Genomic DNA, 26,836 nt, shown 5'->3' on the forward strand with positions numbered 1-26,836 from the left:
TGGGTGCTTCAGCAAATGCAGATGTTGCAGAATTGAGCCGTAATGGGATTAGTTCAGCAAGATGCTAATCACTTCAATTCCCACTGGCTTCAGATGATGCGCGCTTAGGAGCGAATGCCTTTAGAAACTACTTCTTAACAAGGATGAAACGTTTCACTGGTGACTCCGTGCGTAATCTTCCGATCCCTTAAAATGGCTGTTTAAAAATAGAAAATGCTGGTATGCTTTGGATCAAAAATCCAGAGGCTGGAGGTGCGTTGTCTGCCCAGCGAATCATCGATTGCTTGGTGCTGCAGGTTGTGCTGTGGAACCGCAGCAACGGGACTGCCCGGTGTTGAGCACGGGGCTCGGCTGGTACCCAGCGTTATCTCTCCGGTCTCTGCCTCGGTCTTGTTAGAAATCATCATAGTTCAGCCGCTCCCAATGGGATAACAAGTTCTTGACATTGTTTTCAAGTGCAAATGGTATTTTAGGAAGCATGTGCTTATCAGTGGTTTATCTGGTAATGGTTTTAATAAGGGTGATAGATGTGAAATTGGGTCCTGGAGTTTGGGGCTCTGAGTCTCCTGGTGGTTAATGGTTGCACTCAGTGATCTTCAAGGTCTTTTCCAACCCACGTGGTTCTGTGCCATAGTGGTGGGGTTAGTGATGTCCCTCAGGAACAAGGCACTCCCTTCCTGATTTAAATTCAAAATGCTGTAAGCCTAGAGGTGTTTATCAGTTCATAGTGTCTGATTTACAGTGTGGGACGTGTATATTCATTCAAAAATTTCCTACCTGAAGACTGAGAAATACATTCAGTGTTTAATAAATGAAATTTTATTACACAAGCAGAGGCTAAGAAATTTGGCTCGACCAGGTGAAATGCCAAAAGTCTGGAGTGTTCACAACTAAAAATAATCACGGATGGTGGTGGCCTTGGCTGAGTCTGAACTGCTGAGAAGTAACTCTCTAGGAAAGATGATATAACGAATCCCTTTTGGGTTTCGGTTTGTCCTGAAACTATAACTAAACGCTACAGACAGGCTCCAGAAGATGGGGATGTGCCCGCTGGGTGGAATTTCATGATTTCCGCAGTACATGAATCTCGGCTCTTCTCTTTCAGCGCAAACTCATGGAGCTCTCTCAGCCACCAGCTTTCTCTTGGGTGCTGCTTTCGCTAAACGAGCTGCGACATTCCACACCAGTGGAGAAACTCTGGGTGGAGGTGGATATAACACATCTAGCGCAGATTTAAAGGGTAAGGTATATTTTAAAGAGAGTCTCTTAGCTATCCAGTTATTGTTAGACAGTTTCTCCTGTCCGTCCCGATTTCCAGCTGCGGTTTATCCAGCGCTGTGAAAGCCGGCCCAGCCGCAGCCCGAACTGCAGGAAATCTGAGACAAGGAACAGCCCCAGAAAGGACAGATGAGGGGGAAAACGACGACGTCTCTTCCTCTGCGTAAAATAAGCTGATTCAGGCTGTCAGTTTGTAAAACAGCCTGTGGGATAAGAATACACGTGCAGCTGTCTTTCCAGTCATAGGAGCTGAAGTGGGGGTTGGATCGGTGCTCTGAACGTGTTACAGAACTCGCGGGTTCCAATGGGGAGAAAGGCTTTTGGAAACTCGACACTGATTAATGCTATCAGGTATCACCCGTTTTCCTGACACGTGAACTAGAATGTGCTGACTTTTTGTAAGGCATGTCAGAGGGACGATTTGATATTAAATGTGAATTTGAGTGTGTCTGTCACTAAGAGAAGCTCCCTCAATCAGCTTGTTTATGGAGCCCGGAGTCCGTAGTGCAGTACAGTTCTGGTAAAGTTCTTCACACCAAAGTTCTCAATCCTCAGCTCCAGAAGGACAGGGAACTGCTGGAGAGAGTCCAGCGCAGCCACCAAGATGCTGAAGGGAGTGGAGCATCTCCCGTGTGAGGAAAGGCTGAGGGAGCTGGGGCTCTGGAGCTGGAGAAGAGGAGACTGAGGGGGGACTCATTCATGGGGATCAATATGGAAAGGGGGAGTGTCAGGAGGATGGAGCCAGGCTCTTCTCGGTGACAACCAGAGACAGGACAAGGGGCAATGGGTGCAAACTGGAACACAGGAGGTTCCACTTAAATTTGAGGAGAAACTTCTTCATGGTGAGGGTGGCAGAGCCTGGCCCAGGCTGCCCAGGGGCGTTGTGGACTCTCTTCTCTGCAGGGTGGTGTTGATACCATGGTTCACTGGGGCCGTCTGGTGTGGGGTTGGATGTGTTGGTGATGACACGGTCCTGCAGATGCACTTTGGCCTGAGACCAGGTCGGGTTTCAGAAGAGAGGCCACGAAACCGTGAGCTTTCTGTGCTTGGACAGGAGCTCTTGGAAGACCTGCATTACCGCTGAATCTGAGGGTGAATTCGTGATTTTCACTGCTTATATCCTGCGCTGAACCAGAGTTCTTCCAGGGCACAAGACGCCTGGTAGTTTATCGCAGGTAGGACTAAACTTCATCTGTGTGTTCACGCAGGGTCTGACTGCACATTCCCCACAACAGCAATAGTGATGTTTAATATCATAGTGTCCGCAGCCTAAACTTTGGCGAAGTTTTACTATATCTGATTTGGAAACACAGGATAGCATAAATAAATACCAACAACTTGCACGTTTGTGCGGAAAAATGAAACCAGAGGAACTGAAGTCTTTACCCATTGTGCAGCCTGTTCAATGCCCCACAACCCTTTCCGGGGATAATTTTTTCCTGATATCCAATCAAACAACAAATGACTCTGACAAACAGGCTGTGCTTATAGAAATTGTTTTGCCCCCCCCCGCGGTGTTTGCAGGGCGGGAAACGGGGACACAGGGACACGGGGACACGGGGACAGCGGCGCGTTCGGCGGGTGACGCTGCCCCCTGGTGGGGCCGGCGCGCACAGCACCTGCCCCGCGGGGGACACGGTGACAGCGACCGGGGGACTCCCCCCACCCCACATCCCGGGAAAAAGACTCCGCTTGGCTTCGTGCTCTTTGCAGTTCCATTGGCAAGGCCGACAGCTTGCCAGCGCCGCTCGTGTTGCTGGTGCTGCTAGGGCAATGGCTTTAAAAATTGAAATACTAGAGAGAGCACAGAGGAGGTGACGGAGCTGGTGAGGGGCTGGAGCACAAGTGTGATGGGGGCGGCTGAGGGACCTGGGGGGTTCAGCTGGAGAACAGGAGCTGAGGGGAGACCTTCTGATCTCTGAACTGCCTGGAAGGAGCTTGGAGCATGGAGGGGGTTGGTCTCTCCTTTGAGTAACAAGTGATAGGACAAGAGGAAATGGCCTCAAGTTGCCTGAGAGGAGCTTGGAGCATGGAGGGGGTTGGTCTCTCCTTCGAGTAACAAGTGATAGGACAAGAGGAAATGGCCTCAAGTTGCACCAGGGGAGGTTCAGATTGGATATCAGGAAAAAATTCTTCCTGGAAAGGGCTGTTGGGCATTGAACAGGCTGCCCAGGGCAGTGCTGGAGTCACCATCCCTGGAGGGGTTTAAAACGCGTTTAGACGAGGTTCTTAGGGCCATGGTTTAGTGCCAGAGTGAGGTTATGGTTGGACTGGATGATCCTGAGGGTCCCTTCCAACTGAAACGATTCTATGATTCTATCAGCAACTTGCATGAAATACATTTTCATATATTGCTAGAGGCAGTATACTTTGTGCTGAGCCCTAACTAATGCTGGCCAAAAGCAACCTTGTGGAGCGGGTTCCTGCCAAGAGAGAGACACCGGAATGGTACAAGCCCTGCACCTGTTCTGTGCTCAGAAAACCATTATTTCTCCCTTTTTCCCCCATCCAGACACCAAAATGGGACGGTGTCGATCAGCTGGGACGGAGCAGGAGGGGCGCTCTGCAGGCCCCCCAGCCATGCCCGCCCAGAGGAAGGGGCTGCAGGCGCCCTGACCCCCGAGCCCGTGTCCCCTCAGCACCCGGCCCCGCTGCACATGGAGCTGAACAGCGGGCAGAGGCGTCTGCGCGTGCCGCTCGTCTACATCAACAGCTTCGGCTCCCATCGCTGCGGCTCCATCATCCGCTATGGTGGGGGCAGCCGGGAGGACAAGGCGGGCCGGGCTGGGCCCCCGCTTTCCCAGCTGAGCCCCCCTGGCGATGCTGGGGGACAGATGGGCGCCCTCACGCCAGGGGACAAGGCCGGCCCTGGGGCCAGGGGCCAGGCAGCGGGGAGCTGTGGTGTGGGGAAGCCTGTCAGGCGCCATCACGGTACGTGTCACCTCCGTGTGCCCGGGCAGGGAGGGCACAGGGCTGCCCCCGCCATGGCCCTTTTCTGGCGGGAAGCGTTTCCCTGCGGCGCGGTGTTGTTACCATCTCCCTCTCAGTCACTGTGCACGCTGAGCGGGGAACGTGACACAACTTTTTAAATCGTTGTGCTCGGTACAGTTGGACTGAGTATTTAGGCAGGAGGCTGAACATGGTGCTAAGCTTACATAAGTGAAAAATTCAGTATTTTTGCCCCAAATTCTCATGCTGTTGAGCTGCAGCGTCTCCATGCTGTGTGGTGAGGCGGCCGCCTGCAGGGCAGCTGTCCCTGTCCCTTCCTGTGACAGCCATAAGGCCCAGAATAAAACAGTTATCCACCCAACCTCCGCGTCCTTCCTGCCTCTTCTCACGGGATCCCTGGTTAACCAGGCAGCCATTGTGCCACCTTTTTGCTGGGATAACCCGAAGATGTTACTTAATTTTCCTTCCTTGTGGCTGCACAGGATGAAATGGAGTGAAAATGGAGAATGTGACGTGGTTTCTGGAGAAGAAGCTGAGGTGTGAGCTGGGAGTGATGGGTGACCCAGACAGGGTGGTTATGAATTATACTGGCTTGGTGCTCTTGAGATATTTTGGCTTTCTTAAATTTTTTTCTTCCTCCTAAAAGCCATTTTTTTTTTTTCAAAAGATGACAAAAAGTGAAATGTTGCGTTAGTCTGTAATTAACAGCACTGGTTCCGCTGGGTTATTATCTAAGCGATGCCAACATGTAGCTCGGGGGCAGCCTGTGACTATTGGTAACTCTCGTCTTCATTTTTGGTGACTGTAGAGGCTTGAAATGTGTTTTGTGGAGTTTGCCCCGTATTTGTCATGGGGAAAATAAGCAAGATGATAGCACGATGTGAGAACCGATATTCTGTATCCCGCTGGGACCAGATAGATATTCCTCTGGAAGATGAGGGATCTACAGCTTCCTCAGCAGTATGTTGTAATATGCTTTCTAAACTCTCTTTCTAGATGGCCTTCGAGAGGCTAAGGCTGACACCTTTGACTTTCCCTTCCCTTCAAGAAATGTTGGTAAAGTGATTAAACGAAAGAAGCAAAAGGTATAAATTGTGGGAGTTGAATGAGCTGCCTTTGCATTTGAGAAAATTGCTTCCTGCTCGTTCTGTATATGTCTATGTAAGAGCATGAGGGCGATTAAAAGATCAAATTGGTAGTCTGTTACCAAAAACTTTACTTAGAGAAAAGAAAAATGGCATTATTTTCCCTCTCCGGAGGCTTTAAAATTCTGGCTCTCATTCAATAAAGCACTTAAGTGTGTGCTTACCTTGAGAAATGAGAGCAAGCTGTTGACTTCGAGCCTGTACTGAATTGCTTTGCTGGATTTGGGCCAGGGTGCCGCACACCTTGCTGCGTGAAACTCGGCTCGGAAAAGCTCTGCAGCTCCTCTTGCTCCTACGTTTTAAGCAAAGAAACCTCACGGGTTACAAATAATGGAAGGCAAGAATCAGAGATATTAACACCATAGTAGTAGCAATACCAAATTGCTTTCTCTTTTGCAAATGTATTTCTGTTCCTGTCCAGTAGTTCAACAAACGCTTGAAACTTTAAAAGGCACATTTATTAAAACAGTAACTCATTATGAGATTTTTGTAATGTGTGAAGTACAAGTAATCAGATAGACTATAATACAGTAATGTCACAGATCCTTGATTTAAAACCAGCAAAATACTACTGACTTCAGAGGAACAGCTAATACCATACTATAGTATTGCTCTTCTAGTACATGACACAGTCTTCAAAAAGAAGGAGGAATATGTGTAATGTTTTAGCAATAAATGTCCATGAGAAAGGAATTATCTTTAGATTTAAACTAGTTTCACGGATGGGGTCCAGCAAAAGTAATAACATTAGCGTGTTAACAACCATTTATATTTGTTAGGTGTGTCTCTGAACCCCTTTGTTAACAATGCCAATGTAATATTTTCAAGGCACAGTTTGAAATGGACCAAGTATAGATGGAGTTTTGTGCTTCTGAAATAAAGGTCATCGACATCTATAAACCAGATTAATATGGATTTGGCATGAAATAGGCAAGGCCGTTGCTGTTCTAGAATCTGACCATGGGATCGGAATTACGCTGCTGTTGAGGGATTACATGGGAAAGTGTTTGCTCCTGGAAAAAAAGCAAGCGATCTTGTACCATTCTCATTTTCCCCCCATTTTAGTTTACTTTGGAGAGAATTTAATGGCTCTATACGAGTTTTCATAAGCAATTCTTCTCTAAAAGGGCATTTCATAAGTCCTGGATAAACAAGAGTTCTAGGCAAGAAACAGCAGAAAATTCTGGACTAATTAATGTGTTTTTATTTTTAAATAGAGTTGATTCTTCTAGCATATCCCACATATATATCCCTCCTCCACATCTCCCCCTTCCCAATCCTCAGCAAAACCCAGCTGAACTTCATAATCCTGGAGAATTCAAAGTTGTACTGTATGGGAGATGTTTTACTACAACCTTTGTATATGGCTCACTGAGGAAGTTCAATTTTATCTTTCAGTCCAAAGCCTGGCTTAAGGTTTGGAAAGTAATTTCAAAAATGCTGGAAGAAAATGAGAAGTTCAGAAGTCGACTCTTGACTTGCAGTCAGCTTCATGGAGAAGGCAAGTGGTGAACTAATAATGTTTTCCTAGAGAAAACAAATTATTAATGCAAGTGTTTTGACTTAAGATCCATAAGTTTTAGGTCCATCCAGTTGGGTTTTATAGCTCACAAATTATGGAATTAATGGCATACTTTAGACACTTCTAGCCAGCTTTGAAAAGCCTTTGTGGTTCATCAAGGATCTTATATGTATTAATTTGGAGGAAGCATGGCAGAAGTGTTTGGTGCAGTCTAACATTAAAGACATGAACACAAAATATTTGCACATTTTTCCAAACATGTTAAATACATAATTAAACTATTATTCACAGATCACTCTAAGGCAGTCCTTGTATAAATAATTTATATTTTCACACAGGAAAACAGTAGTTGGTTTCATACAGACAATAAATAAATGAGATGCTCCGAAAGGTAACACAATCTGACGTAACCGTCAAACACGTTCTCACCCTGTGCCCTGAATTACAGCTGTTTCATTACTGGAAAATGACTCAGGAATTAAAACTTGTGCTCTGCTTTGAGACAACTTCTATTAGAGACATTGTAGTTGCTGCACGATTTAAGATAATACAGTGTATGCTTATGGATGTAATTGCGATTTCTGACCTCACAGTCTGATGAACTTTTAGGAAACAGAATATGCTAATCCATGAAGAGGTACCAGGCAAGTTAAAAAATGGCATATTCACCTGCAGCGGCTCTGCTCGACTTACGTTTGCGTTGATGGAAGTTTCCCACATGTAGACACGTTAGGATATATTTGTATAGAAAAATGTCCTTTTTTTGTAAAATGCTGTAAAATGCCGGTTCGATTTCCACATACATGACAGAAAAAAGTGCTCCCTCAAAAATTTTCTTCATGAGAACCAAAGAAGTGCTGGTTCAAATCAGAAATCTGCCTACCCCGAGGGATGTCCCTGCGACATACAGGGGTGTTATTGGAACCGTACAAGAAATGCCACTATATGCTGCAATGACACATTCTGCAATTATTCTGCATGATGTGGAAAAGCGATTCTTCTGCTTGCTTTAAAGCCAATTCCTGATTAATTCTGGTATTATGAGATGCCGAGTATTAATTATGTGCTATTCATATTCTTTATACCAATCACGATTCCATTGGTCTGTGTCCTATTCCCATTTAGTTCTCTCTTTCTCAGGCAGAGAAATTCCAGCCCACTAAATCTCTCCTCATAGGGAAACTTTCCTGGCTCTGATAAGCCTTATCCTCTTATCTTTGCCATCAATTCGAACACCATCGACTTCTCTGTATGGTGCATAGTTCATCCATATTATTGCTCATTTGTCTGCAGTAATTAGAGTAATTATTTGCAACTGACTCATGCCTGTGTAAGCGAGCACCTGTGAAATATAAGAATTCCACAGGGCTGAGCATGGGAATTCTTCCTTCTGAGCCCATCCCTCCCGCTCACCAGCAGATATTTGGCCAAGGGATGAATGTCCCTTGCAGGATTATTTCCCCTGTACCACCTGTTGCAGGGGCTGCTGTAACATTGCGCTTCTCCACCTGATCCAAAGGGTTTGATCGAGCAGCTCCCATGGACTTTCTCCTGCAGCTTCGATCATTGCAGCGGGTTTTGTGCGCAGCTGTGATTGTATATCTAGGACTTAGTAGTCACTGAAGACAAAAATAAGCCTTCCAGGATTTTAATTTATGTGCTTTTAAGAAAGAGGAAAACAAGAGACAAGGAAAAGTCTTGAACGTGTGACTGCCTCCAAAATTGCAAGTTATTGTAAAAAAACCCCGAGGATTCTGCAGATGCAAAAGATGTCCTGGGTGGATTTACCATCTCAACATAATGGCTGCTAATGTGCCTTTCTGTTTGTTGTGGATGAGCAAAGTGCTGTTTTGCAAAGCTTGGCTTTATGGGCCTGGCCCATTCCCCTTTCAGGCACTCATTTCTTTCTGGCATCTGGAGGGAGAACATTATATATAATTTCCTGTGTCTTAGAAAAACAACCCAAACAACCCACTCACCCCCAATCCCTCAACACTTATTCTCTCTTTAATTGTAATTGTACCTCATTTTTCCAGAGCTTTAATTGACAATCTACTATTAAGCTCTATTTAGGTGAAAACCGTCAATTCTAATACTTTCCTTCTAATTAGCAGATTTTACACAACATCAAATCAGGGAGATAAGTTTCCTATTGATCTGAATTTTTCATTAAACAAGAAGCAAATGGAATAATTCTAGCAGACATTTAGATCTGTATCAACAATCTGAATAAACTGGATTAATTTTTTTTTTTTACTAGATTAACAAAGCTAGAAAATTAATGCAGCAGTTTATTGTCTCTATAAATAGTTTTCTTGAGAGAACAAAAATCTGCTTGAATTCTAATGCTACCTATTTAATCCTTGGAACGCTGCAATAAGATTAGTTTTGGTGTGGCTGCAAATGCTGATGTACCTCCACATTATATTCTCCTACAGGCAATGATATGAACCAAAGGTCACAGAGTGAAGTGTCCTGCCTGGACAGGGTATGTATGTAGACCATAAATTGCCAAGTAAGCTTAAATGCTAAAATAAACAAAGTAAAAAGATGCAGTGATTTTGTTTAATGTTATTAGTAAGTACCAGTTGTATAAGTCGCTATTATTGCCATTGGGCTCAAACGTTCATCAAGGTTTCATCGTGTTTGGGAAGCACAACAGCTCTGGAAGGGCTGCGTGCATTGCAAGGCTGGGAGGTGGATTTGTACCTTTTTATCAAGCTAAATCAATCTTTGATGGTCTAAAGTCAAATCTGAAGAATCTGAATAGAGTTTTCATTCGTCACACTTGATATCTGACTTCTTTATATTGAAGAGAATGCACGATTCCACTTTTGTCCTCTGTTTTTCTCTAGCAGGAGTCCCTCTTTGGCTGGGTATAGCGCAAGAATAAAGGAAGATTCAATCCAAAGCAAAAGTTTTTGTTTTGCTCTGGTTCTTGCTGGAGCTGCTCGCAAGTCTGCAAGTGATTTCAGTGAACACAGGTTCTTTGTTGTCTTTTGCTGTATGTGCTGCTCCTGTTTAAGAGGTTTCTTCTTACAGTGGCTTAAACAGTTCGGTTGTGAGATATTCATTTCATTTCAATTCATTACGTCTAGTGTTTCACATAGCTATTAGTTTTCAAAAGCTTTTTAATGAGCATAATATTGTGTCAGTTTGCTTGCAAAAGAATAGAGATACACATTTAATGTTGCCTCTCTATTTATAGCTATATTCTGTAGCTTGTCAGAATCATAAACAAACACAAAATCACTAAGGCTGAACTCCACACACGAGATAAAGAAATACTCCATTTTCTTACTGATTTGAACAAATTTGACTTCATTATATTAAAATAATACCCAATTATCCTTCTGTTCATTCATCCATTTATACATGAATCTCAATGAGTATTTTGAATATGAAACCAGGTGAATGTTTTCTGCTTTACTGTTCAGCATGAAGCACATAATGATATCATCATCATCAGAAGGGATTGTTTATCTAGCTGGCTTCAATAACACAATATCGTTTTCTTCTGTTATGGAGTTTCATACTTCAACTCTTGATTGACTGTTAAACCCTTTCAAACTAGCAAGTTGTGTAAATGGAACATGCAGACTGCATAAAAATACTATGTATATGGATTTCATCTCTGTAGATAAAACGTTCACCTGTCACAATTAGCTGTCCTTGGGTTCAATAAAAGGATTGTTTTCTCGTTGCATAATGTCTTAGTGTTTGCAGATATAATGACTGGAGTGTCAGCGTGTTGGGCTTTAATGACATGTTAGTGATTGTGTCATTAAGCAGCAAAGCATTGGGAGGGGTTTAATCTCTGTTTTCTTCATAGTAAAACTACAAGTATACAACTGGAATGTGCCTTTTTGATGACAGCTCTGGCATCGAGGCTCTCTTCGGAATTGTGGTTGAGTAATATTCCGATTTTACTTAAAATAGTTGACATTTCAGCTTGGAAAAGGAAGTGAGAAAGCAAAGTATTCAATCAAAATGTGATCATTTTTCTGGCAGAGCAAAAATGTCATAGTTCTTTGGTATTTTCAAAATATATGTTTGGAGTCACATGTACTTCAATTTTTTTCTTTGTACTAAGGGAGATGATCTCTGCATTCCCACAGTTCTACCAATGAAATGTTTGCATGGAGAGTATTTAGTTTATAATCCTGGATTATAAATGGTAGAGTTGTTGCTCTAACGTTTCTTTTCTTGTAAACTATGGCTGCAGTTGGTACCTTTACTGGCACAGACCCGGCCCTGGAAACAAAGCTTTTCTTCCAGGTACATAATTGCTACTTTTACAGGATAGATGAGGCACATTGGCCTAGATCTCTGAATGAAATTCACCCAACTTATCACGATTCTTTGGATAAATATAGATCTTTGTCTGTGGGACTATGCTAAATCATTTGAAAAGGAAGAAATTATAAAAGACAAATATGGCCCTAGGTCATCCCCATCCATTTACCTCTTACGATCTGTCCGGGTCAGTTGTCAGTAGCTGCTGGGGCTGCCTGACAGCATTTTAGGTGCTCAATGCAGCCACTTCACAGGTGGAAATCACCCGGAGCTGCAAGGGAGCACTCTGGCCCTATGAAACAGATTTGCTCTTTTATTGTCACACATGTAGGAATGGAGGGTTCCCTGAGCTTCCCCTGTGTCTGGGAACCAGGGAACTGTGACCTTCCAGCCTCAGCATTGCCCACCTTCAGTAGCTTTGCTGCATTTTTTTGGGACATGGAGCAGCCTGAATTGATGTGCTGTGCTGCTCCATCTTCATCCCAGAGTGATCTGAGGGGAGGGCCTATGTGACATCAACCTTGCCATATGGCTTCATACTTGTTAACAACCCACTAATCAAGAGAAAGAAGCAACCACTGCCCGCCTTATTGATCCCAGCGAATCTGTCTTCCCGCCTGCTTGTCTCAGCTCTTGTCCCCATCCCTCTGTTCTGCTTTTGTCTCACTTCCAGCTCACTGCAGAACGCAGTTTGTGTCCAGAGCAGCGACTGGTGAGCAGCAGCACTTCTCAGCCTGCGACGTGTGTGAAACCACAAGTAAGAAACCCCGGGGTGGTGATGATATAATTAATTACTTGAGATCTGCTAACAGAAAAGTTGGCAGTACTTTGAAATGGATCTTGCACTTCAAGTCGCTTTGGGCCAGCATAGCTAATGCAGTGGGGCAAAAAGAGGTACGGTCGTTGAGGTTCTATTTCTAACTCTCTGGATGACAAAGTCCAGCTTATTAACGTAGGGACCAGATTTCAAAGGTATTGTTGTGAATCAGGATAGCCAGAGCAGTTAAGCTGTGGAGAAAAACCCGGCTCAAGGTACTCAAACCAGACCAGCTGACACATCCACCAGCACTATCTGCTCAGACCCCCGTAGCAATGCATTCTTTTTTTTTATATGACCATTGAAGTGTAACCTACAGAAGTGCCTGTAATTGTTGTGTTGCATTAGAGTATACTTATATGATCCAAGTAAGTAATATCTTCAACAAGAAAAAAAGATCAGTTTATACAGGAAAAAACTTTATTGAAACGCTCTTTGTTAAAAGGAGTCAGAAATAAAAAGGGGAACCTCGGGACATTGGATCATATACTTGAGATTCAGAAAACAACTGATCCTTCTCTGAAGTCCTTGGTCATCACTGCAGAACCAAAAGCCAGTGTCACGCTGTCCTGCTGTGCTTTCCTGGGAAGCCGTGTTGTTCTTTCACATTCTTCAAAATGCAGATCAGTTACCTGAGGTTTTTAATAACAAATCTCACTTGGAGTGTGAACCGAAGCAGATGTGCAAATATAGAAGGTCACACTTCGCCTTTGTTTTGCCTTGTTCTCAATACGTGATTTACCTTTCTACAGAAAACAAAAACTTTGGCTTATTCTAAAAGTTCAGAAATGTTCCATCTCAACCCTATGAACGGGTTGCCAAGAGATCTGAGGAGGCACCTTGTGTTACAGGGGTGGGAGGGAGCACCCAGAGCAGCTGAAAGCATTGCTGCTGGAGTCTTATTATCTGTAAATAATAGTGTCAGCCACTTGTCTCAAAATCTTAAAGCTGGTGTGAATAAGTGTTCTTTTGTACTATGTTTTCATAAATACAGATGACTCTACATGAAGGTAAGCAATGGAGGGTAAGACCTTAGGTTTTTCTATTGGTATTTATTCCATGCTAGTTAGATGTTTACTGGTAAAACAAAGTTTAACTGGAAGTGGTATTAATACACCTGTGAGGCCTGATATGTTTTGAAGATGTCCCATTTGGCAAGTTCTTGCCAAACTGAGCTCCCCTGGTTCCTGGAGCATTTCTTGGCAGGTCAGCCAGGCACTGCAGCCTCGGGGATTGAAACCCCAGCTGGTGGGCTTGCTCAGCCGCTTCCAACCTGCTGGAAAGCGGAAATCCTGGGAGCTTGAACTCCACTTTGGTTTCCATGTCTGGAAGCACTAAGTGGCCCAGCGGGAGCATCAGAGCTCCTGCCATCCCTGACATGGAGTGGTGGCTTTGAGCAGCCTTCCCAGGGTGGTCCTCAGCATCACGGCCGTGCTGGAGCCAGAGGGGCTGCGGAGCTCCCTCAGCTGCTGGGTGGAACTGGGATCTGCTATTGCCAAAGATGATGTCGCCGATCAGCCGCAGGCTTGAGAACTTGGGAATCGTGCTTTGATGCTTCTGAAGTGACCTTTCTGGGAATTTCCAGTTTGTGGGCACGTTCAAAAGAGTTTGTTTCCTGCTTGATTTGGACCCAAGCCACCAATTCAGAGAAAACCTCATTTCCTGCAGACTGGGGGCTTGGCTTGCCGGGCAGCTCTTCTGCTCGTGCCCCATCCGCTCTGCTGTCGTGATGAATTGAATTTCTCTGCCCTAACAGCAAAGGTTCTGCAGTCCCATGGCCTGTGAGGTTATCATAACTTGGCCATTACAACGTAATCAATCACCGAGGTTAATAATATTTCATTGCTGATTCCTTCCATGAAAAGATTTCAGCTCTTAAGCAAAACATGGGAACAGGATGTGGAGTTTCTAACATGGGCAGATTTTGGGAAAGTATAAGGTGACCTTTGTCTTCACTGAACATCTGCATCCAGCAAATGTCTTTGTCTTTAGGGCCCTCTCTGGTAGTCAATGCTCATGTTTTAACTTCAAAGCTTCTAATACAATTTTGCATGGACTCTGACTAAAGAATTGCCTTCAGCAGGCAGTTCAAGTCTCATTTTTTGGGGGAGGGAAGTGACTGAAAGCAAATTTTGGGCATATGTGACATTTATGTGTGCAGTAGGTCCTTAAATATTGAACAAAAGAGGATGCAACTTTGATTTATAGCTCTTGTAAATAATTCTCAACGACACGGGCAGGTTTGTGTATTATGTATATTTTCATTGCATAAGCACTTATATAACTGTGATGACAGGAATTTGCATAAAAACCAAAGCAGCCACACTTTGATGACTTTGACATTATAGGCTTTCCAGCAAATTGAAGTAGCAGGGGAATCTATCGCTTAATTGGAACCTTACTTTATGAGGAAAAGAGCAAAATTTATTGAAGCATATTACGGCCTCAGTGAATTTTTAATAGATCTTCCCAGGAAGTTGCTCACTCGTTAGTGATGGCGTCGCGGCCAACTCATCTGATGCAGAAAATTCTGGTTTGAAGGTTTCTGCCTGCCTTGTAGCTGGTGGAAAATCAATGTGGTGGCTGCAGTTTCATTCTGTTAGAAGCAAAAGATATGGAGGCCCCTAGGGAAGAAGGGAGAGTGCCTTGATCCAGAGAGGCTGATACCGCCGGGAAGGCGCTGAGAACTTGCACCTCTCAGAATGAGCTGGATTGCACCTTCTGTGCTGTATTTATGGGGCATATTAATGAGAATATCTCCTCCTTTCTCTAAATCGTGTGTCTCATCCGAGTGGTTCAGCTGGACTGTGGATGCTGCTGCTTGTGAACACGTCTGATGTGTGCAGACTCACAGAGATCGTGACAAGAACACGTTCATGCTGTGAATGGGTGACGTTTTTGCACGCTTGGCATTCCTGCATAGATGGCCATGGCAGCAGATTAGAAGTGTTGTGCAGGGAAGTTCACTAAGGCTCTGACAAATGCTCCCTCTCTGCCAGAATCTTTGTAATCTCTTGCATTTTGAAATGAATAATAAATTATCAAGGCTTTTTTTCCTGTTCTGCTCTATGCCTGTTTTCTTGTTGCTAATGCACGTGTGACAGGATGTAATTGTGTGTAATGAACGAGCTCCTCCACAGCAATGACTACAAGTAGTTAACCCCAACTTAAAATGTCTGTGATCGCTTTTTATGTCCCTTGGTATTTTAAATTTCTTTAACTATATATAGAGTAAAAATTCTTGACTGCGGTGCTAATTTGTGGAGTGATTTCCCCTTTGCTTGACCCTGTCATCCTAAACTGAGCAAATCAGCAGGGGATGCGCAGTGAGGAGCAGGATGGAGCATGGGCAGGAACAGAGAGTTGTCCTTTTAGATCCTCTACAGGTCTGAAGTTCGTGCAAGCAAGCATTTTAGTGGTAATAGCCCCACATTTTGGGTTTCGGATGAGGTTCTGGTGAGATTCCTCCCCATGTCAATGTGCTCTAAATGTTACTTTCCATCCACATCGTAGTGTTTTCTCCAGGAAAACACAGATCTGGATTCTTACTGTATGTATTTGTTAAGTCACAGGACTCAGAATTAGGGCTGGGTTTGGCTTCAGCTCTCTCCTGAACTTCTGTCCTGGTTTTCATTGTTGTATTAGACTCATTTCGAAAGGATTTAATGCGAATGTTTGAGAAACAAACCTGATGTCCCTCCCAGGGTTCTCCTGCCTTGACAGCCTTGCCTGGTCTGACCTCCTGGGACATTGTCCTCACTTTGTGCCTTCAAGTTTTGTAGTTTCTCCTCTTAGCAATTCCTTCTGCCTGTTCACAAGATTTTAAACACTTTTCTTGAAAGCCTGATCCTAGTTTTTCAATATATGAAAACAAAAATAATGTTACTTACAATAATGAGCAAGAACACTATAGGGAAAAATGCATGGTGTGCAGAGAGACAATGAGCATAAGAATTTCTTAGATAAAGGAGCAAGTAAGTAAAATAATATTCATTAACACTGAAGAGAAGTTGACTTAGATGTTCAGGTTTGAAATAGGCAGAGGTTGAACTACTCTGTGACTGATATTTTGTTTGCAACTTGCGGAATTTACAACACAGTGAAATGTTATTCCTAAGCCCTATTATAAATATTATGCCTCTTAAGGACAGCAAATAATCTCAAGTATAAACTGGTAATGAAAACAGTAATTCTGCTCTGATTTTTTAAACTGGAAATAGAAAATAATATATCATGGGAGTTTTATCAAAAGAATAAAAAGAGGCTCTTTTTTTTTTGGCAGAATGAGTATATTGCTTATTCCTCTGGAGTCTCGTGTTGCTCTTATTGCTGCGTTGTCTTATTGCGGGTCACCGAGCTGCTCCGTGTAGGTGGAAATGTCAGACTTTGTATTCGCTCCAGAAGAAAATCGGTATGTTACTCTTTGACTTCTCGTATGGGGTTGAGTTTGCTATGATGCTGTCCCTAGAGAATGTTCGCTTTTAGGATCTTGGTGGCAACTTTAGGCATCTATTTTTTTCCATAAAACATCCTGCTACGTACATTTACTCCTGGTAGTTTACCTGTTTGTGAGAGAGGCATTTTGCAAAGTGCTGTTTTCAAACTGAAATGGGACATATGGAACCTAAGTAGTTACAGGGCTCGTTCAGTCTTATAGAAGAAATGGAAGTTACTGGATGTAAAACCAAGGAGGACTTTGAGAGATTCAGCATCTTTCTGCACATCTCCCTCCACCACGCTGCCAAAATCCTCAGATGGTGCCACTGAGCGTTGTTGCTTAAAATGGACTTTTATGCTGAAAAGACATAACATAAAAACAGCATCTGCTCACTTACTGCAGGTTCTTGCCGCTAGAACTTACAACTAACAGTCTTCTAGTGAAAAAGCGTTTCGAACTGGCAGTGCTGGCGATGTCGACCTGCGTTCTCTGGGCTGTATGGATTATCTCCACCAGAGTTTAGTTCTGATTGGTTAACAGTAGATTTGCAGCTACATTAAAGGTATTTTACAGTGGTAGTAACGTACAAGGAGGAATGGGATTCACCTCATTGCCCCTCAGCCATGTTACTCTGAAGAGTATTAAAGTATAACCAACAAAAGTTTAATATATTAGGCCCTGTGAGCATATCAGTGTGTTCCGGTGATTAGACATACTGAGTAAGCAGATAACCCCATTTGCAACCTTGTTTTTTGTTGTGTAACCACCTTTTCCATGGGTTTGCACAAGTGATTCTGGAGATTTAGTATCAGTGTGTTTGTGAGGCGTTGCTTAAGCCACGTCTTAAGTCAGAGGATCTGGCAAAGTGTTGCTAAGGCAGTCTTTTGGCTATCAGGATATTAGTTACTAATATGCATGGGAATGATTCGGTTTTCAGATCATAGAATGCATTTGCGAGCTGTGAAAGCCATCACTTTGCTTTTCAACAAAGCTCTCATGCTTCTTGGTAATCACCAGATAAAGGTGGAAACCCACAATGCCACCTCTGTGGAGTTACAATGCAATGTTTCCTTTGCAGTTTTTAGTAACATTTCCTAGTCCCTTAGTTGAAAATAGGCATTTTGCTGACAGCAGAGCTAGAGCCGTTCAAATGTATGCATTCGGTGGAAGATAACTACAGAGTCTGTGAATCTCTTCGGATGCTCAAATCACTTCTGCTGATGTAATCTGTAATCTGTTGAAAGTTGGGGAAAGAGCTGCTGCAATTGCACTTTCTTGCTGGGACCATCTGCCATGTGGGGAAAGGCAGAGTCGTGGTTGTTCAGCCTAGAGAAGGCTCAGGGGTCTCAGGACCAGCCTCCGTTGTCCCCAGTGACAGGACAAGGGACAATGGGCCCAAAATGAAACACACGAAATTTCATTGTGACATAAGCAAACCTGTTTTACTGTGAGGGTGGCCGAACACTGGAACAGGTCTACCACAGCGTTTGCGGTGTCTCCATCCTTGGAGATATTCAAAACCCAACTGGACATGAACTTGGGCAACCTGCTCTTGTTGTCCCTGCTCTAAGCAGGGGTTGGACTGGGTGGTATCCAGAGGTTCCTGCCAAACTCAGTGATGCTGGACATGAAGGAGAAGAAATACTCTGAGAGGAGCTCAATCTAGTGCCCTCCAGGACCAGAGGCTTCTGCTGAGGATCTGGAGAACACGCGACGTCTGGGACAAGACTCATCTTCTGTCATTGTTTGCAAGGTATGTGCTTTGGGATTTTCTTACAACCTCCACATTTTGAAGGCCCTAATTATCATCCTGCACCAAACTGCCACAGTGACATTCATCCCTGTGCTGAGCACGGGCAAAGGACTTTGCAGAGTTTAAAACTTGCAATGTATTTGCACAGACCCTGGCCCAGATGAGCATTGACTTGTGGTATTACTGCAATATTAAATCATCATATTGTAGTAGTTTAATCAATAATCCTTAGTGAGTGGGTTTATGTGCTTTTAGACCTACAGAGTGCCAAGTCCCACACTCCCTTACCTGCAGGACACAACCTGCTGGCTTTCTTTGTGCCCATCTATTCCTGGTCCAGTCTGCAGTGACCTGGAGCTGGAGTTAGAGTGAGAATCTTGTTGAGTCTTGAGCTGGACGTGCCTCTAATGGATGGGAATTCTGCTACTTAGCATAAGAAATCTTCCCCAAATTCCATGAATATGACCTCCCAAAATCTTACAACACGATCAGTTTCTTGCAGATGAACATCAAAAACTGACCTGCTGGGAATTTTTAACACTCTGAGCAAAAGTTATTCCAGGTTAAATTTTATATATGGCAGAAGCTTATTCTTAAAAACGCTCTGGGATGAAATTTTCTGTGGAAGTTGGACCTTATGCAAAAATGTGATGCAGAAAATTCCAAGCCGAGCATTAAAAACTGGCAAAGCTATTGGAAAGAAGCCCTTTAATGGGCCGTGTGTGATGATGATATTAGTAGAAGGTAGTTTTAGCTGCCCCACCTCTCCTGACTGTCTCTCAGCACTTCTCGCTCTAGACATTAAACTGCTGTACTGTGAACAAGCTCCTACCAAAACATAAAGTGCTTTCACTTGCTCTGCCAAACCATGGCTGTAAATGGATTTTCACAAGTGGGTTCTAAAAGGCTTTATTATGGAAACAATTCATGCTTTTCCTGAGTATATTTAGGGCTTGCAAAAGATGCCAAGTTGCAAGCTCTGGAGGCAAATTCTATATTTATAAACAAATCAGGTTAAAGTCATCCCAAAGTGTCCTGTGTCTCTAAGCAAAGTGCTGCAGCCTCATCCTGCAGGAGCTGGTGACCTCGGTGATGCTTCGGGGGGGACAGTGTTTGCGAGCAGACCACTTTGTGGCAGTACCTGCTGTCGTGGGGTGACCTGTTACCAGTCTGGGTCCTGGAAGCTGAAGGAGAGTTCCCTAGAAAGCCGAGCAGGGTCAGCGCTTGTTCCCGTCCTGCTGTTCCAGCACTCGAGTGGGCACCAGGAGCAGTGACTGAGCTGCTGATGGACACAGCGCTCACTGGTGATCTGGGGCCAGGAGGTGCCCGGTGGATGCAGCAGCAGCACCAGTTGTGTCTCCAGCCCTCAGCCCTCCCTGTGACCTGGGGAAACGTCACAGTTTGCGTGTGGCCCTCTCCGCCCTTTGTGCAGCTGCATTTCCGCATGCACCGCGAGATGAAATATTAACGAAATATAACAAGGACGAGTGTAGAGTCTTGCATCTGGGCAGGAACAACCCCAGGTTCCAGTATAAATTGGGGAACAACGTGTTGGAGAGCAGTGTAGGGGAAAGAGACCTGGGGGTCCTGGGGACAGCAGGGTGACCATGAGCCAGCACTGGGCCCTTGTGGCCAGGAAGCCAATGGTACCTGGGGTGGGTTAGAAGGGGTGGTCAGTAGGTCAGAGAGGTTCTCCTGCCCCTCTGCTCTGCCCTGGGGAGATCACACCTGGAATATTGTGTCCAGTTGTGGCCCCTCAGTTCCAGAAGGACAGGGAACTGCTGGAGAGAGCCCAGCGCAGCCACCAAGATGCTGAAGGGAGTGGAGCATCTCCCGTGTGAGGAAAGGCTGAGGGAGCTGGGGCTCTGGAGCTGGAGAAGAGGAGACTGAGGGGGGACTCATTCATGTTTACAGATCGATAAAGGGTGAGTGTCAGGAGGATGGAGCCAGGCTCTTCTTGGTGACAACCAATGATAGGACAGGGGCAATGGGTGCAAACTGGAACACAGGAGGTTCCATTCAAATTTGAGGAGAAACTTCTTCCCGGTGAGGGTGTCAGAGCCTGGCCCAGGCTGCCCAGGGAGGTTGTGGAGTCTCCTTCTGTGCAGACATTCAAACCCGCCTGGACACCCTCCTGTGGAACCTCAGCTGGGTGTTCCTGCTCCATGGGGGATTGCACTGGATGAGCTTTCCAGGGCCGTTCAACCCCTGACATTCTGTGACTCTGTGATCCCTGCAGCGCTGCAGCTGCCGCGGGTGTCCCCCCCGTGCATCCCCACCCGTCCCCGCAATCCCCCCGCATCCGCACTTCCCCCCCGCCCGCCCCTCCAGCCTGCAGGGGGCGCCCCCGCCTCCCGGGGCGCGCAGCCGTGCGCGGCGGGGCCGCCAGGGGGTGCCCGAGGCCGCGGGGCGTGCGCGCGCGCGGCGGGCGGTGGCGGGAGGTGGGAACGGGCGGGGGAGCCGCCGCCCGCCCTCAGTCGCGCTTGCGGAGCCGCAGCCGAGCGCAGGGCGCAGCGCTGTCCCTTCAGCACCGCGACCGCCGCGCCTCGGCACCGCCCGTTGAACGTTAACGGAAGCCTTCCCCCCCGCCTCTCCGAGCCGCTGCCGTCCCCCGCACCGCCCCCGCCCCCGCCGCAGCGCCCGGGCCGAGCCGCCGCCAGTCACCGCGTGCTCTGCAGTAAGTAGGGGTTCGGGGGCGGCGGGAGGGGCGCTGGGGGTGCCCGCAGCCCCCCGCCCCCCAATCCCCAGCATCTCCCCCTGCAGCGCGACCCCCAGGGGGAGCTGCGAGGGGGGACCCCCAAGTCTCCCAGGGTGCGGGGTTTGCATGAGGGGGGTGTTTCTGCACCCCCGCTGGGGATGCAAAATATAAATAAATAGGGCGGGTGTGCTGGGTGTTCAAAGCATCGGTGGGGCCCGGCTGCCCGCGGGGGTGCGCCCCGTCCCCCCGCTGTTCGGGGGTGTTTTGGGGATGGGTGCATTGGGAGCAGCCGTGCGGGGGTCGTAAGGGGTGTGGGGGTGTCTGCGTAAGGCAAAACGCACGGGTGAGGTCAGGTTGCGGTGTGGGACGCGGTGTGTTTGGATACCCAGGTGTGCGAGCCCAGGTAACCCGTGTGCAAAGTCAAACCGAGCGGGGCGAGGCAGAAATGCCCCCCCTTTCCCTTGTGACAGCGCTCGTCTCGCTGGTTTTAGGTCTGGAAAGCAAGGTCCAAGAATGGTGAAGCTGGGGAGTAATTTGAACGACAAGAACAGCAAACAGCCATCCACCGAAGATGGTTTTCAGACAGTTCCTTTGATCACACCTTTGGAAGTAAATCACCTGCAGTTCCCAGCTCCGGAAAAGGTAAAACGAAATTGAATGGCACTCCTGCATGATTATGCACACGGATACACCCCTTGGTTTTCACTGTCTTGGTGATTTACTGGTCTCTGATCATAGGAATGAGGCATAGTGATTATTCAATAAATAAAAGAGGTTTCCTTTCATAGTGTAACTGTTTTAATATGGCAGATTAGCACACAGCTGCCCCCCAATCTCTCCCCTCCTCAAAAAACCCCAAATGTTCCTTCATAAATATAACTGGAAAAGCCTTAGTGTGTTTCTCTTTCAAACGCTGCAGAAACTGAGGAATGATTTACAGCACGTTATTATTCTCAGTAACATTAATTGAGAGTAATGTGACAACTCTTCTGAAATAAGCAGCTATTTTAATGATCTCAGTTAAGGTTTATTTTATTTTCTCTGGCTTTGCAAAGCTTATTTGGGCGTCGAGGATGTGATTTCTCTGAGGATTGTGGCTGTGTCCCCATGCCCTGGGTGGGACAGCTTTGTCCCCTGCCCACTCACCGCTGTCAGAGCCAAATGCAGCACTAAAATACTCAGAAATGTGCATTTGCCGTGGGCTGCGTTTCGGTGCTTGGGGTTTTTTAGATGCAGTATGTACGAGGAAATCTTTTGTCTCTGTCGGTGCAATGATGATGCGTATCAATATAACCCGGTGAGGACATGATGAGACTGTAAAAATCTGTGTGCCCTGACAGTCCTTACAAAAACAAAGCCTGTCTGCAATGTAGTTCCCAGATGCCACAGAGATGGAGCCAACTCACCGGAAAGTACAGACGGAATGATTAGATCTTACAGGATAACGGAATAATAGTAAAATTAACACTGATGCTTATTGAATGTGTATCCTGTTTTTACTGTCGTACAAAATGAATTTTCTCTAAATACACCAGGAGAACATGATGATGGATGTGATCAAACTGTCCAGATAGATGAATTATGTTTATTTTATGATAGAGCTGAGTCAACTGCCTTGACATCCTGGGAACCAGAGCCGTGTCAAAGGAGCTGGTTCCATTCTCCATGTGCCTCGTGGCAATCAAGAGTAACTTCGCTGCACTAAGGAGACTTACACTTCCATGAATTGTTGTGAATGAGAGACTAAACCGGCCCTTATCTATGACTCTGATAAATGAGATGAAGGAAAATAATTCAAGCAAAGCAGTGTGATTTATCATAAACATCTGAAAGGCTCAGAGGAAACTAGGGATGTGTAAAAGCAACTCATTTGATGCCGGTACAAACGGCTCATTGAGATCACGCGCTGTCACGTGATGTGAAATTTAAATGATTCGTGTATCAGATGAGACATGGATAAACCAACAGAAATCCTTTCAAGCCAATAAAGTGGTAATGAGTGTTCTCATGACCACCGTGTTCCGATTGCTTGTTGGTGAACAAACACCGGAGTGTATCAGTCTGGTGTGATTCCTTGCTGATTTTTCGGTTTAAACATGCCTACATCAATAATTCACATGTTGTTAGGTTACATTACCTTCATTAGCATACATTACTGTCAGTGCACCTCCTGACATCCATATTTTTCTTTGCTGGAAGAGTGAGATGTATCTCCAGGAGTGCAGAGCGTGATTCAGAACTCATTAGAGTCACTGGTATTGATTTCTGCAGGCTGTGCTTCAGCTCCTGCATGCAGGAGGCCTGGAGTTAACGGCGACTGGAGAGCTTTGCAAGGAGAAGAGCTTATTTATGATAAAAGCAAAATAATTCACAATCTGTTTCCTTTGCTTTTTGTAGAGCAGATTCTGTTGGGGTAAGTCCACCCTGGGGCAGAAGGGCTGTTTAAAGACCTGCTAATAAGGAGTTGAGCCTCAGGTGAAAAGCTTTGGACATAGGTTAAGTGAGAGGGGGAGATTTCAGCTTTGTGTTAATACTTTGGAAAGTAAAGCTGCTGCAGAATTCAGGCTGTGAGCCCGAGGAAGAGTAGACGTAGATGTTAAGTCTTTCAGAGTGTATTTGTGCTTGGCCTGGGCTTACAGTCAGGAGGCTGGGTTAGAAAAATAAAAAAAACCCCTACAATTGATTTGATTTCTTTTAAAATCTATTCCTAAAACCTGCCAGTAGTTGATTTTTAGCTTGGACAAGCGAGAACACAAGCCAAGGTGCTTCCTGTGTCTCTTGCAAGGGATGATGCATAAATGAGCAGAGCCCCAGCAGGTTTGGTGCTGGGTGCAGCAGCTCAGATGGGCTTTGCTCGCTGGTTTTCTGAAATGCGAAGCCCTTGCTACTGAGCGTTAACCACAAGGAGGCAACGGTCCCGGCCCTGCTGCGATCGCGCACAGAGCTGGTGTGCCTGGCATCTTCTGTGAGTCAAATCTAGGGGGGGGGAAAAGCAACGCAACTGCAGTTACCACCAGTGTGCAGTAATGGCTTCGCCTGCTCTTTGTGTAGTACATGGCAAAGGTCTGCAAGCTCTGTTCATTTATAGGCTTTTTTCCGTTGCAAGTTGAAGAGAAGCAAACCTGTTGTTTGTCAGTGTTCTTACCTTTGCAGATCCTTAACAGCACCCCGCAAAGCCCGTGGAATCTGCAGACTGGAAGTTGTGATTTAAGGGCTGTAAATACTTGATTTTTCATCATTTTAAGGATATTTTTCTAACTGGATCACTTGAGAGTCACTCAGAGTGACTCTCAGCATTAACCTCTGCAGGTGTTTCACCAGAGCTTCATCTCTTTCAAAATATTTCCTGCATTTGGCTCCCCTTTCTGAGAAAGGATACAGAAAAAGAATATAAAAATGAGGCTTTAGCTCATGTGGTTTAATCCCTGAAGCCCATCTCTTTGATTGTATGAAATCCTCTGGGTGGGGGGGAGTAATAGGGGGAAACACTTTCTTAAGGGCATGATAAAACTTGCTGGCTGTCCTTTTGGGGATGCTTTCCTAACCAACTTGTTTTTGGAAGCGCTGTGAGCTTAGCAGCTCCCTCCGCCTTCCACCTCGATGCTGTTGGAAAAATCCAGGCAGAAATTCAGGAAGCTTGAATTTGGCAACCTTTTTATTTCCAAATTCTTGGCCGCTGGACGGGCTTTTTCCACCAAACGAGGACGTCTCTTCCCAAGGCTCGTGCTGTTCCTCCTGCAGCATCAGCATTCTCCTTGTTCTGTCAGCAGTTGTGTGGCTGCCATGGGAGAAATGTCCCCAGGACAGTGATTTCTCCCCTAGGGTGCTAAGCCTGCTGTGTATTTATATTTATCAACTATCTACAAGCAATTTCCTTGCCCCCCTGTTCTCTTGCAGGGGTGGCATTTGCAGAAAGCAAAGACAGATGCTCTTCAATCATTTTTGTGTGTCCTGTTGATCTGAAATCCCTCCATGTAACAGGAATAATGGCTGTGAGCAGCAACAAGCCCTTCACCTGCCTTTTTATGGCTCTGAATTTAATTTCTACTGTATTCAAAAGGCAAAAAAGAAGCAGCCTTTTTTGCTTTTAGGGCCAAAGGGGCAAAGGCTGGCTGTTCACTTGTTTTCCTAGGCACAGACAAACTGCTTTGGTAGTAATTGTTACGTGTCTCTGCAATGAGAATACTAAAAGGTACACAGCTTTTCTGGGACCGCACTATTTCGCTGAAATTTTAAATGAGCCCAACGACTGGGGAGCCCTCGGTCTCATAGGCTCGCTTCAGTGTAATCCAGCAGGAAATGTCTCTGTTCTGGCAGTAAAAACCCTCATTTTGCATAACACAAAAGTACACGAAAGCTATTGTCAGGGCTGCAAAAAACATCCCGCGTCTCTTTTGTGGCGGAGGCTGCAGAAGCCTTATCATGTGCTCCATTGTTCTTGATTTTGAATGCATCTGGAGGCTTGAGAAATCATTTATTTGGTGACAAATTCCTGCCGCCCAGCCCAAGAAAGAAAAAATAGGTGTAACGGTGCTCTTCGGATGCTTTTCCCGTCCCATGCTCCTGCCTCTTGCCGTCCCTGGCTGCGTCCCGCTCCGAGCGGCCGAGACCGCGGCATTTACACAGAGTAATCAAGGCTTCCTGAAGATCAGGGGGGTCCCTTGTGTTCACAGCCTGTCCCTGGCGGTTTAACAGAAAATAATGTTTTGTCCTGGCCAGCTGAGCAGGCATAATTAATAGTACACCGGATGAGTGCTTTTGTACCTGGGGGACTACTTGCGGCTCTGCCCTGAAATACTGATGTGAGGCTTTCCTCTGCATGGCGGCTCCAGCCAGCCCCAAGGTGCTCCCCGGCGGGCAGCATGGGGCTGGTTTTGGGGTGCTGCTGCATGGTGTGGGACCGGGGGAGGCTCAGTCCCCTGCGACACCGTCTGGGGGGGCTCCTATGCAGCCGAGGGCCGTGTCTGCGCTCCCACCGAATTCGGTGGGATGGAGCATACGGCAAAAGGAGAGGTGGGACGGGGCTGGTCATGGTGACGGCTGAAGGAAGGAAGAGTGAAAGGGAGGAGGAGGATGCAAAGGGAAAAAAAGTGTGAAAAAAAAGAAAGGAATAAAAAGAGAGCATTGCAAATGTGGAGGAGTGCCAGGCTGTCCTGCCTTTCCCCATCCTTTCCTTTCTTCACTTGGGGTACTCTGTCTAATCCCCACCAATAGCCAAGTCTGAGCCTTCCTCTGCTGTGAAATCTGTCCCCATTCTGCACTATGCAAATCCGTTTGTCCTCTAAATGTGTATTTGAATGTAAACACTGCCTCTGCTTATCGAGCTGTGATAAATACTTGCAGCAAAGCGCACTCTGGCAGCGCGGGGCTTCTGGGGTAACCTTTTTTACTTTGTTGACGTGCCTGGGACAGCCCTGCTCGGGGTTTTGGGCAGTTCACGCTCCTATTCTGTGGACGCAGCCGCTGCGGGGTTATCCCTCCCCGGAGCACACTGCGCCGCTGGGCACGGGCTGTGCCGCAACCCACGCGATGCTCGCAGCCCTCGCTCACCCCCGGGGCAGCGTTCGGCTGCCTCTCTTGCACACGCAAAACACGGGGCTGGTTTTGAGCGTGGGAAGGCTCAGGATTTGTGCAGCCTGTGCAGAAATTTCTCTCCCTAACTGCGCTGCTACCGATGTCTGAGTCGGGTTGGTTAAAGCCAGCTCATGGCTGCTTTTGTGAGCTCCGCTGCATCTCTTAAACCCCGTTATGTCTGTGCTGCAATCCCAGAGCCGTGTTATGCAGAAACAGCAGGAATGGGCACATAAATGTGTTAAGATTTGACTAAGCCCATTGTGATCTATTCTCTATTCTCCCATTTGACTAAGCCCATTGTGATCTATTCTCTATTCTAACATGAAAGCGCATTGCTGCAGGTGGACGTTATTTCAGCAAGGCTGT

At 46.0% G+C, this 26,836-nt stretch overlaps 2 protein-coding genes across 3 annotated transcripts in view; both read left to right on the forward strand.

Annotated features, from left to right (window-relative positions):
* The first annotated feature begins 2,285 nt into the window (after nucleotides 1–2,285).
* C14H5orf47 (chromosome 14 C5orf47 homolog) lies at nucleotides 2,286–10,603 on the forward strand. Of its 2 annotated transcripts, none has more exons than XM_071814589.1 (6): nucleotides 2,286–2,453; nucleotides 3,791–4,209; nucleotides 5,224–5,312; nucleotides 6,771–6,873; nucleotides 9,333–9,382; nucleotides 9,750–10,603. In XM_071814589.1, the coding sequence occupies exons 2-6, from the start codon at nucleotides 3,936–3,938 to the stop codon at nucleotides 9,774–9,776; spliced, it is 543 nt and encodes a 180-aa protein (XP_071670690.1). In that variant the 5' UTR covers nucleotides 2,286–2,453; nucleotides 3,791–3,935; the 3' UTR covers nucleotides 9,777–10,603. The 2 variants fall into 2 exon arrangements, with proteins under 2 accessions (XP_071670690.1, XP_071670691.1); XM_071814590.1 differs by having other exon boundaries at nucleotides 9,753–10,603.
* Nucleotides 10,604–20,636: 10,033 nt separating this feature from the next.
* NSG2 (neuronal vesicle trafficking associated 2) overlaps nucleotides 20,637–26,836 on the forward strand; it is a 34,063-nt gene continuing 27,863 nt past the window's right edge. The window contains exons 1-2 of the mRNA XM_065849285.2: nucleotides 20,637–20,875; nucleotides 21,388–21,538. Of these exons, the coding sequence (XP_065705357.1) occupies nucleotides 21,410–21,538 (129 nt within the window). The 5' untranslated portion in view covers nucleotides 20,637–20,875; nucleotides 21,388–21,409. The remainder of the gene's footprint in view (nucleotides 20,876–21,387; nucleotides 21,539–26,836) is intronic.

Source organism: Patagioenas fasciata, chromosome 14 (genome assembly GCF_037038585.1).
Source record: "Patagioenas fasciata isolate bPatFas1 chromosome 14, bPatFas1.hap1, whole genome shotgun sequence".
Classification (NCBI taxonomy): domain Eukaryota; kingdom Metazoa; phylum Chordata; class Aves; order Columbiformes; family Columbidae; genus Patagioenas; species Patagioenas fasciata.

What these genes read in the sequence shown, in the direction of transcription:
- C14H5orf47 (XM_071814589.1), top strand. Translation starts at nt 3,936, where the DNA reads ATGGAGCTGAACAGCGGGCAGAGGCGTCTGCGCGTGCCGCTCGTCTAC. An exon ending in GCCTGTCAGGCGCCATCACG is followed by an intron (nt 4,210 to 5,223) that starts GTACGTGTCACC and finishes CTCTCTTTCTAG; the next exon opens with ATGGCCTTCGAGAGGCTAAG. An exon ending in CAGTCAGCTTCATGGAGAAG is followed by an intron (nt 6,874 to 9,332) that starts GCAAGTGGTGAA and finishes ATTCTCCTACAG; the next exon opens with GCAATGATATGAACCAAAGG.